We start from the raw sequence: 13487 nt of genomic DNA on the forward strand, positions 1-13487 counted from the left end.
ATCCCAAATTTCACACAAAATTAATGAGAGATCTGTGTGCTAGCAGACCTCCCAGATCAGTAGTAGTAAGAAAGTTTTTTATGTTGAAATCAATTGACTGCAGGCAGTAATCTGAAACCCACCCTAAATGGAGGATGGGTTCAAGGAATTCTAAACTTCCAGTTCACGGCAGGGATGCAAGTTCTGCCTCCATAGTTGATTCAAAAGGCAACTGCAGAATCAATATGTGTACCATTGTATTGTCGTGCCTATGAAATATGGAAAAGTAATACAGTTGAATGTGGCAGCACAAAATAATTGTGTGGGAGACCAATGCATTTCAGTAAGATGATACAGCAGTTGTTTACTCAAATGCTGAGAAGCAAATGAAGAGAACCAGGAATTATAAATACGCAGGCTAATAGAACAGAATTTGGTAAATACATACCTCCTCTTCCTTCTTCTCTTAGTGTCCTCAGAGGGCACACAGTCATTTGACAATGAGTATCACCAATATCTCAGGTGTATTCAGCAACGCAGTCACCCGTGTGTGCAGTTTTAATTTGTGCAGGTTCTGCTATCCATAGTCAATCACAAATTGAATTTATCAAATGGAAAATTCCAGAAATAAATGATTATTGAGTTTTAAATGAGTTTAATGAGTTTATGCACAATTCTGTGAATCTTGATGAATCTCATGGGGACTGCCTCTGTCCAACCCAGGACATGAATAACAATCCCTTTGGCCAGAGTTTACACACTTGAGTACCCTACCTGCCCTTTACGCCCTCGGTAGCCTTCTCGGTTATCACACTGGTGAACGCTGTCATGGTATGGCAGTGCTGGTGTTCAAGTAAACCTGATTTTCCTTCATTCTGACCCAAATGGGTCAGAGTAACGATGCTGGCAGTTTGGATATGCCAAAGAGAAGACAGCAATCTTAGCCTCGGGAAGCATGCTTACGAAAGCTCATATACATTTCGGGTTTAGTACAACTCACGTTTCCAAACATTCATGCACAGGAGGTGTATCCCTGGCACATAAGCTGGGCCTGCTCTATAATAATAGCACAAAAAGAGGAGAGAGCTAACAGCTTTATAGGAGTAGCATTTCTAGATGTTTCTGGCGTTTACTTAGTTTCAATCTGAAATGGATCCTAAACTTGTCAAACTTGGCCTTTACACACATCTGAATATAAATTTTGAAAACACATGGAATTTCACACTTGAAGTGAAAAAATGAATGGAATGCTGTATTTTTGATAAAAATAGCTATCTGAACTACAAAGCAGGAGAGATCAAAGAAGATTTAAAACAATGGAAAGACCTCTTTGGGAAGAAAATTGTGATTCTTACTGTATTACATGTTTTTCCAGCATTTTCCCATCAAATACTATTCTGATTGCCTCCTACTTATCTTAGAATACGTTCATAGCTGATTCTTTTGACTTGGTATTTCTGACTTTACCTATTGGAGAAAGAACAGAGGAGCTGAAATGTATCAGCTAATTTTCGCCAGGTTTGTGTGGCAATGGCTCATGTATCCTCCACTAAATATTTCTAATCAATTAATGAACATTACTTCTGCCCAATATGAGACATTTTTGTTTATTTAGGTAAGGATACATACGCCAGCCGGTACCCTCACTGTGAAGAAAGGGGTCTGGAACTTTTGGGCCGGCAGAATCACAGTGGGAACTTTTAAATTCATTCGCGGGCTCAGCCATTTCTTGAAAGCAAGAGTTCTGCTGTGCAGTGTCAGGACCATGAGAGGTTTCCTACGCTTGCATGGTCTGCTAGATCTGACTTCCACCCAAGGCACTGTTGGCCCCAAAGTCAACCTAGGCCACCAATCTTAGTTAGCCCTCTCATAATACTCATTTCTCTTTCATACCTATCCTGCATTCTTTATGTCACTGGACTCAGTTAATAGTTGCTAATTATAGGAAAACGTTTGAATCATATGAAAACTCAAGTGGAAATGGATCCAACAGGACGTTGGTACTGGTACAAACTTAACCGTTTCCTTTATGCATGTCACAAGGTCTGCATGACAAATAAACCTCAGAGGCCATTTTTTTCTCCATCCAATCAATGTCCTTTTTTTTTTTTTTTCTTTTAAATCACTGATATCTCCGTGGTTTATAGTTAGAGAACAAAAAAGAAGAATACAAATTTTCCTGGATGGGTCAAAGTATTTCTCGCTCCCTGTAAATTTCTGGGACGAAACAGTGTATGGTTAGCAACTGCTCTGTGGTAAAAAGCAAGCAAGCAAACAAACAGTTCAATTCTACTTCATGTGTTACATCCCTACAGAAAGGGTGTGCATTTAATATAAGCCTGGAAGTAATTTAATTATCATAATTTCTCTAGGATGATTTCAATTTGCATAAGAGAGAATTTGTATGGATAAGCACTGTTTAAGGAATTATGAGGCATAGCTCCTAAAAAGGATATCAATTTTGTCATTTCCTGGATCCTGGGATTTCCATAGGTCACTAAACACCTCCAAACATCACCATAATATGCCTGATATCCCTGCTCAGTCTGATCCAATTTAAAGTTTTGTGGACCTGCAACCAGATATTTCGATTTACTATTTCTCCGTATACTAAAACACCGAGTTACAGGCAACATACACACACGATCATGGAAATATATAGACATATGTATATGTTCTTATGCAAATGATTTGTATGTAAGAGATTATATGATGTGCTTAGAAATCTCTCTGTTTCTCTAGAGAGTAATGCAGAACATGCATCGGAAGCATTTGTGACTGGCTTAATAAAGAGACAACTCAAGACCCAAGCGTTTGAACTCCGTGGTAAGATTACTGTAGATATTTTGACCTCTCCTGTGAAGCACTGGTTTTGTTAATGGCATATATCATTATGGGTCATTCGCTGAATGTTTACAACTTACTGTGTGCACATCCTTCAGAGCTATTGCTATCTGGAATTTCAAAACGCATTTCCAATATAATAAGACTTGAAATGACTCAAAATTACTCCTTTTCACCCATGTGCTTCAGAATGGATGTAGTTTGAGCTGTTGTGCAACACCATTCATGTCGTTGCCCATCAACATCAAAGCTCTTGGGTGAGCAGGGGCCATGTCCAATTGCAGCAATTTTTGGAAAGGATTCTTTGTTTCTGAATGGTAGTTCTCAACAATGAGCCAAAATATTCAGAAACCTATGTTGTAAGCAGATATGCTGTCATCAGGGCTCTGATTTTCCCATTAGAGTAGAGCCCACAGGCACAGGAGATTGAGCATAGATCTGACGATTCCTTGGATGTTTAGAATGGCAAACGTGCATTGGCATCACAGTAAAGTCTCCAGGTGCATGAAATCCCAACAATATGGGTAAGCCTGTTGCTTGAAATTCCAGAGGTAGTCACTGACATCTCCTCTCTAGCTATGCAGGTACCTGTTGGCATCTTCTTCAAATATGAGGCTACTTTGTCTCCATTGAAAATCTGCTCTGTGGTTTGGCCATCTTCACTAACTACCTTTGCTAGAGCTCCTGGCATAGTTGCTACAGCTTCTCCATGAGCACTTGCTGCTTCGCCTGGCACTTTTATGCTTATGGGGATGACTACTTTTCCTTAGCCCTTGAACCGATCTCTATGAGCTTCAAACTTTTCTCTGCCATTTTCGTAGTATCGAAGAGAGGTAGGGTCTTGCTCTGGGTCAGGGTTAGGCCTAAGGGAATGTTGTAGCTGGCTTGTCCTTGTATCCAAACAACTAAAATTTTCCCCACTTCAAAACTTAGGCCATTTTGCTATCTTATCCTTGTTGGGTTTTGTGTAGTATCACCATTAATGTCCTTCTAAACTCTTTCTCTGTATTCCCTACCAGGCTTACTGCCACAGGAGGCCTAGCTTTAGGCCTGTCTGGGCTTTTGTCATGCCTTCCTTCCTGAACTTAATCATGTCTAGTGTTTGAAATAGGGGACAGATGTGAGATTCTTCCATTCACTTGTACACTTAGCGGCCAATGTGGGGTTATCAATGGGCTTAATTTCATTATTGTTGTGTCTCAGGGAATAGGGAGACCAAAGGTAAGGAAAAGGGACAGGAATGGTGCGTGAGTGGAGAATCAGATAATGCACAACCTTTATGAGGTAAGGTTGTCATCTTACATGGGCATGCTAAGACGCAGTCCAAAACAATTACAAGAGTAACATCAAAGATCCCTGCTTACATATCACCATAACAAGTATAATACTAATGAAAATGTTTGAAACATTGGGAGAGTTACCAAGGTGAGCCATCGCTCTTGTAAAGAGCGACCCAATTAATGGCTCAATGCAGGGATGTCAAATATGGCCCTTTTGTAAAAAAAGAAATATGTGCACAGTAAAAGGACGGTATGATGAACTCAGTTCATCAAATAGGTAGTATCAACCACAAGATTAAAATTTATATGAAAGAATCAAATGCAAATTTTGGAGTTGAAATATACAATAAGTAAAATGGGGAAAAAGTCAAGGGAGGGTTTCAAAGGAAGGTTTGATTTGCCTGAAGAGAGAGTCAGCACACTTATGGTCATGGGAATACCGGAAGGAGAGTAGAGAAAAAATAAGCAGCAAAAATATGTGAAGACAGAAAGCCAGAAATCTTGAACAGTATTCAATGCAAGTTATTAAACCACATTGGCATCCTAAATGAATGGAATCTAAGTTGAATGAGCACAGAGATCCACAACCAGACCCATTATGCTAAAAATGTTGAACGACAAAGGGAAAAACAGCTGATTGAGGAAAAGGAAAAACACACCAAGGCAGGTGCGCAGGTGACAGAGTATCAGAGCCTCTGGATGTCAAAGGCATGGGATGGAACGGTCAAAATGGGTGAGAAAATTCTGAGAAATTGGAATGTTGTATCGGCAAACTATTTTCCAAAGTGAAGGTGAGATAAAGAGATTCCAAAATAAATAAAAGGAGGGAGAATTCATTGTGGGCAGACTTGCTCTACAGTAAATACTAAGGAAAGTAGGTAATCTCACACAGTAATTTAAATCCACACAATAGAAATTTAAAAAATTAAAAACACACACACAAATCACTCAAAAGAATTCTAGAATGATGGAAGGCCGTGTAAACAGATAACTGACTCTTTTCTTAATTGTTTTAAAAGGCACCTCTGTTGAACTAAAAGCATAACATATGTTGTTGGGACATTCACCTCTAGACATATATTATTTTTCACAAAGCTGCATACAAAAGATGGGGAGGATACGGATGAATCAGAAAGTGACACTAGATCCCTAGGAAGAAAACAAAGAACCAGAGATTGTAAATTAGGCAGTTATATAGCAAACACCCTAAATATATCCTTCCTTAAATCTGTCTCTCAGCTTCCCTAAAAATTTTAGTTTCATAAATAAATCATTTAAGCAGCATTTGGGTAACGCTTCTCATATTCACACACGCAATATGCACTACAGCAGCAGAAAACTGGGTAAGAGGGAATAAAACTGTGTGGCAACCAAAATTCTATATCGCCCTGGAATTCATACAGTAGAAATCTGCAGCATACACAGAAGGGTGACTATGGTGATTGTGGCCCAACTCTCTGAAAAACTAACAGACATTGAAAAGTGATATATTATGGAAATATTGTAGATATTTATGTTCTATGTTACAGGCGAACATCTGTAAAACTCTCAACGATAAAATATATTGTAAACAAATAGATTAGGTAACTTCAAGAACGATAGGATTTTTAAAAAAGACTTAAAGGCAATGGTAGGATTTTGTGAAATAAGAAAATTGTGCCTGTTAATGGATTATAGGTTTATCCACCATATGCCTTTTTGGCTCGCAGTGTTAAGCACAACCTGCACTCAAGGGCTCTTATCGCCTTTCTGATCCTCTAAATTTTTTGCTCCCTCAATTCAAACGCAACAATTCTTCTAATTGTATTTTTTCGGGGAAGACCAAGCATTAAAATATATCTGCAATGCTTCTCCTGTCACGTGTTGCTCTAACTGGTCTCTTTCACAAATGGCATGACTTACTGCTGCAAAGTCGTCTGCCCAATCCAGTGTGTCTTTGGCGTTGCTAAGGATGCCACATCAAGACTTCACCTCTGCCTAGGTTGCTGTGTTGATATGTTTGTACTACCATGGTGATACACGTGGGCTCAGTCATTTGACCAAAGCAAGGCTTCCAGTCCGTGATGTCTGCATCATGGCAAGTTTCCGTCTCAGTTACACTTTGTGTTGAAACCTATTTTGTTTTGTGTTTTTGTTCAGAAAACCTTACACAGTAGGTGACTCACACTCATCATACTAATTGTTCTTTTTGCAGGATTCCGTTTTTTATTCAATATAATTTTATTGATTTTGGAAAGACGAAGAGGGAGGGCGAGAGACATAAAAATATCGACGAGAGAGAAACAGCGATGGGCTGCCCCCTGCACGCCCCCAGTGGGGACCAGGCCAGCGACCCGAGCATGTGCCCTGACTGGGAATCAAACCTGTGACCTCTTGGTGCATGGGCTGACGCACTACCACTGAGACACACTGGCCAAATTAGATGCAGTCTTTACAAGTACATTTCATTATAATTTCTCTGCCTTTGGGCCTAGAGAGTAGCTTCCAAACACAGCAATAAGGAAAGTCACTTAAAGTTCCCAATGGATAGGGACACAATACCAGTGCTCATATTCCTGTAAATTGGCCATTTCCCCGCCCCAGTAGAAAATCTAATGGTTATCAGAACTGAGAGGATGGAAGCTTTACCTGTGTACACAAGTTACCTGTTATTCCTTTCCAATGCTACCTAATGCCTAATTGCTTTGCACTTAAATAACAAAAGGAGGGCAAGGGCGTGGTCTAAGACTTTCAGGCTTATGGTAGGGTTTTGGCACTATGATGACTATCATTTGCAATCTGACCTGGGTAATAGAGTTTGAACCCACCCCTCCATGTTTACCCTTCAACTATAAATGTGCTTTTGGTTCACATGAAAGTTGTGTGACTCAGATCAGCTGTAGGAAGTTTTAAATTTTCAAAAGAGTTTGTATGTTACGAGCACAGACCCATTAAAGCAACTAGGAGACCTCATTTTGTGATTGAATTTTGTCATTAGCTGGATATGTCACCTTGGTCAAATCACTAAACACGGATAACCTTCAGTACAATGAGATTTATGTGATGGTAAAAGGCTATAGTGATTCAAAGTGTTTCTTTCTGAATAAAGATATTTCCGTATAATTCTTTCCTGTGGAAAACTGCGACTCAGAGGAGTACTAGACACAAGCGCACGTACACATGCAAACCAAGATGCACACACACACACACAAACATCAACACACATATGTCAATATTTACCTTACAAACTGATTTAAAACTGCTTATTTCTCTAGAGCCTGATGCAGAACACTTACCCGGTGCTTTTGGAAGAGGTATAATAAAGGGGGAAGTCAAGACACCATCTAAGAGCCACGCTGGTAAGAACAAGAATATCTCAAGTTAATTTATGGTTTTTTTAAATTCTCAAAAGTTTATTAAAGCTTCGACCTTCAGTCTGTATAGGCTATAATTTCATGATAAAATATCTCCATAGTTCCTTCCTATAGTTAGTAGATCTTTAGCAGCTACATCAAGGGACTATTAGATACATAATACATATCTCAGAACTCGTCCCTTTAAAGCGATCCCCAGAAATCCAATGCTATCATGATCTGGGAGTATTCTTCAGGGAAGTCTTTAAAATGCTATTCTGCTCACTTTCATTGTCAGGCCCAATTGGATACTTGCTTGGGTTTTGCAAAAGCAGAAAAGCTACCTTATTGATGGGAGTAGAGGTGGAATATAGAAAATCAATATTGCATTGATTATGAATTCCGTCCGTGTGATGAAACTATCGGGCAAATTTCTAATATCTCACGTACTGAGGAGACTATTTTTTTGTGTGCACTTTTTGCCTACAGTTAAAGTATAGCTTAGTGTTCCTTCTTCTGGAAGATCAGTCCTTGGCACACTTTGTCACGATCTTGGATATGGTACCAAAGGAAGTAAGAAGGTTAAGAGAGCCATCAGGGAAGGAAACCATAAAAGAGACCCTTTCAAAACAACTGTCATCCAAAAGTGATGGTGTTCATGCCCCAAGTCCATGCCCTCACAGGGACAGGACTAGAAGCTTGACACTACAGGGATTGAGATTTCAGTAAAATATGCAGTAGGCCTGCCTCATCACTTAGTAAATTATCAGGCACACAATGACAACACGCCTCCAACTGGATGGGAGCCCAGTACCCATGTTTGCTACCATACATTGCCTAAAATGTGCAGGTTTAAAACAAAATGCAGGAGACGTGCAAAGAAACAGCAAGTATGAACTATACACAGGAGAAGAACAGGCCGCAAAAACTTTTTGTATATTCCAGTTGTAGGATGCAGATTAACTTAGTATTATATTAAATAAAGAGTCCCATGCTGAGGGGTGAAAGGAATATAGGTGACAAGGGCTCATTAAAGAAACATGTCACCAAAGAGATAAAAAGATGTATGAAAATAAAAAAACTGAAAATTTTCCCCTTGAAATTCCAATATCTGTAAGGTAAAATTCACTAGAGGGGCTCAAGAGTAGATTGGGAAAATCAGAAGAAAGGATCTCTGCACTGAAAGTAATGGGAGCTGCAAAAGCAGAACAGAGAGAAACTGGGGAAAAGAAAGCATTGGAAGAAACAATGGTTGAAATTTTTCAACGTATTCAATGGTCAATATCAATTTCCACATCCATGCTCAATGAAATCTAAGTAGAATATGTGCAGAATAATGTATAACCCGGCCCCACATGATAAAATTTAGGAAAGACAGAGATGATTATAAAAGCCACAAATGGGAAACAACTCATCATGGAAAAGAGAAACCTGGTAGGATGAAGTGGTGACTTCCCATCACCAACTAGGAAAGCCTGCAGGCGGGGGCATGGCACATTCCAAGGCCTCATAGAACAAACTGTAAAAAAAATGTTCCATCTATCCAACGTACCTTTCAAAGTCAAGGTGAGAAAAAGAAATTTCCAAATTTTTTGTAAAATGTGGGATCTTTGGCTAGCTGACCTCCCTTAACAATAACAGTAAAAAATGTCTCTTTATGTTGAAATCCATTGACTGCTCCCAGTAATCTGAAACCCTCCCTAAATGGAGTATGGGTTCAAGGAATTCTAAAATTCCCAAACACAGGAGGGACGCATGTTCTTTCGCTATAATTGGAACTGCAGAATCAATATGTATACCATTGCATTGTTGTGCCTATGAAATATGGAAAAGTAATACAGTTGACTGTAGCAGCACAAAATACTTGTGTGGGAGTCCAATGTATTTCAGCAAGATGATACAACAGATGTTTACTCAAATGCCAGGAACCAAATAAAGAGACCAGGGATTATAAATATGGAGGCTGATGGGACAGAACTTGGTAAATACATACCTTCTCCTTCTTTGTTCTCTTAGTGTCCTCCGAGGGCACACAGTTATTTAAAATTAAGTATCACAAGTATCTTAGGTGTATTCAGTAAGCCAGTCCCCAATATGTGCAATTTTAACTTATCCAGTATCTGCCCCCCATGGCCAATCATGAATCAAATTTATCAAGAGGAAAACCCCAGAAATAAATGATTAATGATTTTTAAATTTGATTTTATGCACTATTCTGTGAATCATGATGAATCTCATGGAGACTGCTTCTGTCCCACCCAGGACGTGAATAATAATCCCTTTGGCCAGCGTTTACCACAATTCTATATTACCCTGGAATTTATTTAGTATAAATATGCAGCATATACTGAAGGGTGACTATAGTGATTGTGACTCATCTCTCTGAACTACTAACAACCATTGAAAAGTCATTTAATATGGGAATATTGTACAGAACTATGTTCTATGTGTTTTTATAAAATAGCTTAGATACCTTAAAAAAATTGTATTTTTTAAAAGAAGACTTAAACGCCATGGTCCAATTTTGTGTAATAAAATATTCTACCTCTTAATAGATTATAGATTCTCCACAGCATACCTTTCTTCTCACACTGTTAATGCCAATCTGTACTTTGGGGACATCTCATTGCCTTTGTGATTATTTAAATATTTTTGCTCCCTCACTTCAAGTGAATCAATTCCTCTCAACGTATTTGTCAAAATAAAATATGCCACCTAAGGTTCTCCTGTCCTGTGTTGCCGTAACCAATATTACTTTGACAGATATCATAACTTACTGTAGGAATGTTTTTCTGCCCAATCCAGTGTGTCTTTTGCTTTGCTAATGATGCCATATCCTGACTTCACCTCTACTTAGATTGCTAGGGTGGTATATTTGTACTACCATGTTGATATTCATGGGCTCAGTCATTTCACCAAAACAAGGCTTTCATTATATGATACCTGCATCATGACAAGTTTCTGTCTCAGCTACATTTTGCATTGGAACCACTTTTTTGTTTGTGTGAGTTTGTTTGTTTGCTTGTTTTCCCAGAAAATTTTACCCAGGCGGTGGCTCTGAGTCACCATTGTATTTAACCTTCCTGCAAGATGCAGTATTTTCAAATAAGTTACATTTTTATGCTTTTGTCATTGAGCTAGAAAGTCATTTCCAAATCCAGGTAAAGGTCAAAATCACCTGATAGTTCAAATGGAAAATTGCATACTACCAATTCCCAAAAAACTGTACATTACCAGTTTTCCCCTCTCCAGCTAGATGATGTAGATGCTTATAAGATTTGAAAGGGCATAAGCTTTATCTCTGTCCTCAAATTACCTGTCATTCTTTTCCAAACCTAGCTAATGGCAACTTGTTTTACACTTATATAACAAAAGGCGGGGAGGACATGGATATATTCTTGGACAAGTCCAAGAATGGCTGCTTCACACTAGGGTTCTGCAACTATGATGACTATAGTTTGCAACCTGACCTGGGGAACAGTGTTTGGACTCACCCCTCCAGGTTTACCTTTCCAATATAAATGTGTGTTTTTATACACATGAAAGTTATGCTATTAAGATCAGCTCTCTCAGAAGTTTTAAATTTGCAAAAGAATTTATATGTTATGAGAAAAGGCCCATTTAAGCAATGATTAATTTAATCATTTAATTCAGTTTGTTATTGAATTAGTCATTAGCTGGATATGTCACCTTGGTCAAATCCCTAAACATAAATAAGCCTCAGTACAATGAGACTTATGTGATGGCTAAGGGCTCTAATGATTCTAAAGTATTTATAGCTGAAACACAGGTATTTCATCATACTGTTTTTTCTGAGAAAAACTGCTATTTAGCTGGGTATTAGACACAAGCACACTTACACACACACAGCAACACACACACAAATATCAACACACATATGTTAATATTTATCGTAAAGAACTTATTTAATACTGCTTATTTCTCTAGAGCTTGACACAGAACACTTACCCAGTGCTTTTGGAAAACGTATAATAAAGGGGGAAGTCAGGACACAATCAAAGCAACAATCTGGTAAGAACAAGAATATTTACTCTCTATTTATGGTTTATTTGTCTTCTCAGAAATTTATTTAAGTTTGGAGCTTCAAAGACCACAGTATCTGTATGTAATTATTACCTGATGCAACATCTCCATAATTTCTTCTTGTAATTAGTAGAGGGCTACAAATTGTCCCAATGGATAATTAGATGCATAATACATGTTTTAGAATTTGTCTATTTAACCTGATCCACAAAATGCCAATGCTATGGTGAGCTTAGAATATGCTTGATGGAAGCCTTTAAAATATCATTTCACTCAGTTTATGTTTTCAGACCCAATTTGGTGGTTGCTTTGCATTTGCAGAAGCTGAAAAGCTACTTTCTCAATGGGATTAGAAGAGGATTTTAGAAATAGATATTGCATTTACTATTAATGCCCTCCATGAGTTTACACTATTAGGCAAATTTCTAATATCTCAGTTGAAGTAGTGACCCTTGTGTTTGTTTGTTTAATAAAGTTCAAAGAATAGATTAGTGCTCCTTGTCTGGACAGATCAGTTGTAGACACATTTTGTCACAATCCTGAATATGGTACCAAAGGAAGTGGGCAGGTTAAGTGAACAACCAGGGAAAGGAGAGAATAAAAGAGACCCTTTGTAAGCAAAAGTCATCCAAAAGTGATGGTGTTCATGCCCCAAGTCCATGCCCTCACAGGGACAGGACTAGAAGCTTGACACTGCACTGATTGAGACTTCAGTAAAATATGCAATAGGCCTGCCTCATCACTCAGTAAATTACCAGGCACACCACCGGGGGAGGCCTGAAGTTCAATTGAAGTCATATTGAATCAGCTAATAGAAGAAAAATGACTCCAAGAATGGAGACAACAGGCCTACAACTGGATGGGAGCCCAGTACCCATGTTTGCTACCACACATTGCCTAAAATGTGCAGGTTTAGAACAAAATGCAGGAGACATGCAAAGAAACAGCAAGAATGAACTATACACAGGAGAAGAACAGGTGGCAAAACCTCTGTTTGTATATTCCAGTGGTAGGATGCTGAATAATTTACTGTTATATTAAATAAAGAATCCCATGATGAGAGGTGAAAGAAATATAGGTGACAAAGGCTCATCAAAGAAACATATCACCAAAGAGATAAAAAGATGAATAAAATAAAAAAACTGAAAATTTTCCCCTTGAATTTCCAATATCTGTAAGGTAAATTTCACTAGAGGGGCTCGAGAGTAGATTGGAAAAATCAGAAGAAAGGATCTCTACACTAACTGTAATGGGAGCTGTAAAAGTAGAACAGAGAGAAACTGGGGCAGGGAAAGCATTGGAAGAAACAGTGGTTGAAATTGTTCAAACATATTCAATGATCAATATCAATTTTCACATCCATGCTCAATGAAATTTAAGGAAAATGAGTGCAAAGTAATATATGAACAGGTCCCTCGTGATAAAATTTAGGAAAGACAGTGATGATCATTAAAGCCACAAATGGGAAACAACTCATCACGGAAAAGAAAAACATAGTAAGATGAAGAGATGACTTCCCATCACAAACTGGGGAGGCCTTAAGTTCAATTGAAGGCATGTTCAACCAGCCAATAGAAGAAAAATGACTCCAAGAATGTTTCATCTAGCCAAACAATCTTTCCATGGCAAGATGAGAGACACAGAATCCCAAATTTCACACAAAATTAATGAGAGATCTGTGTGCTAGCAGACCTCCCAGATCAGTAGTAGTAAGAAAGTTTTTTATGTTGAAATCAATTGACTGCAGGCAGTAATCTGAAACCCACCCTAAATGGAGGATGGGTTCAAGGAATTCTAAACTTCCAGTTCACGGCAGGGATGCAAGTTCTGCCTCCATAGTTGATTCAAAAGGCAACTGCAGAATCAATATGTGTACCATTGTATTGTCGTGCCTATGAAATATGGAAAAGTAATACAGTTGAATGTGGCAGCACAAAATAATTGTGTGGGAGACCAATGCATTTCAGTAAGATGATACAGCAGTTGTTTACTCAAATGCTGAGAAGCA

The 13487-nt window shown here is 38.4% G+C and overlaps 1 protein-coding gene across 1 annotated transcript in view; it reads left to right on the forward strand.

Moving 5' to 3' along the window:
* The window catches only part of LOC308552083 (uncharacterized protein), a gene marked incomplete at both ends in the record, with an annotated part of 78822 nt that overhangs the window by 14863 nt on the left and 50472 nt on the right, over positions 1–13487 (forward strand). Inside the window, 3 exons of the mRNA XM_081163044.1 lie at positions 2722–2805; positions 7358–7441; positions 11384–11467. Coding sequence (XP_081019170.1) covers positions 2722–2805; positions 7358–7441; positions 11384–11467 — 252 coding nt within the window. The remainder of the gene's footprint in view (positions 1–2721; positions 2806–7357; positions 7442–11383; positions 11468–13487) is intronic.

Source organism: Miniopterus schreibersii (assembly GCF_964146895.1).
Source record: "Miniopterus schreibersii genome assembly, contig: HAP1_SCAFFOLD_172, whole genome shotgun sequence".
Taxonomy (NCBI): Eukaryota; Metazoa; Chordata; class Mammalia; order Chiroptera; family Miniopteridae; genus Miniopterus; species Miniopterus schreibersii.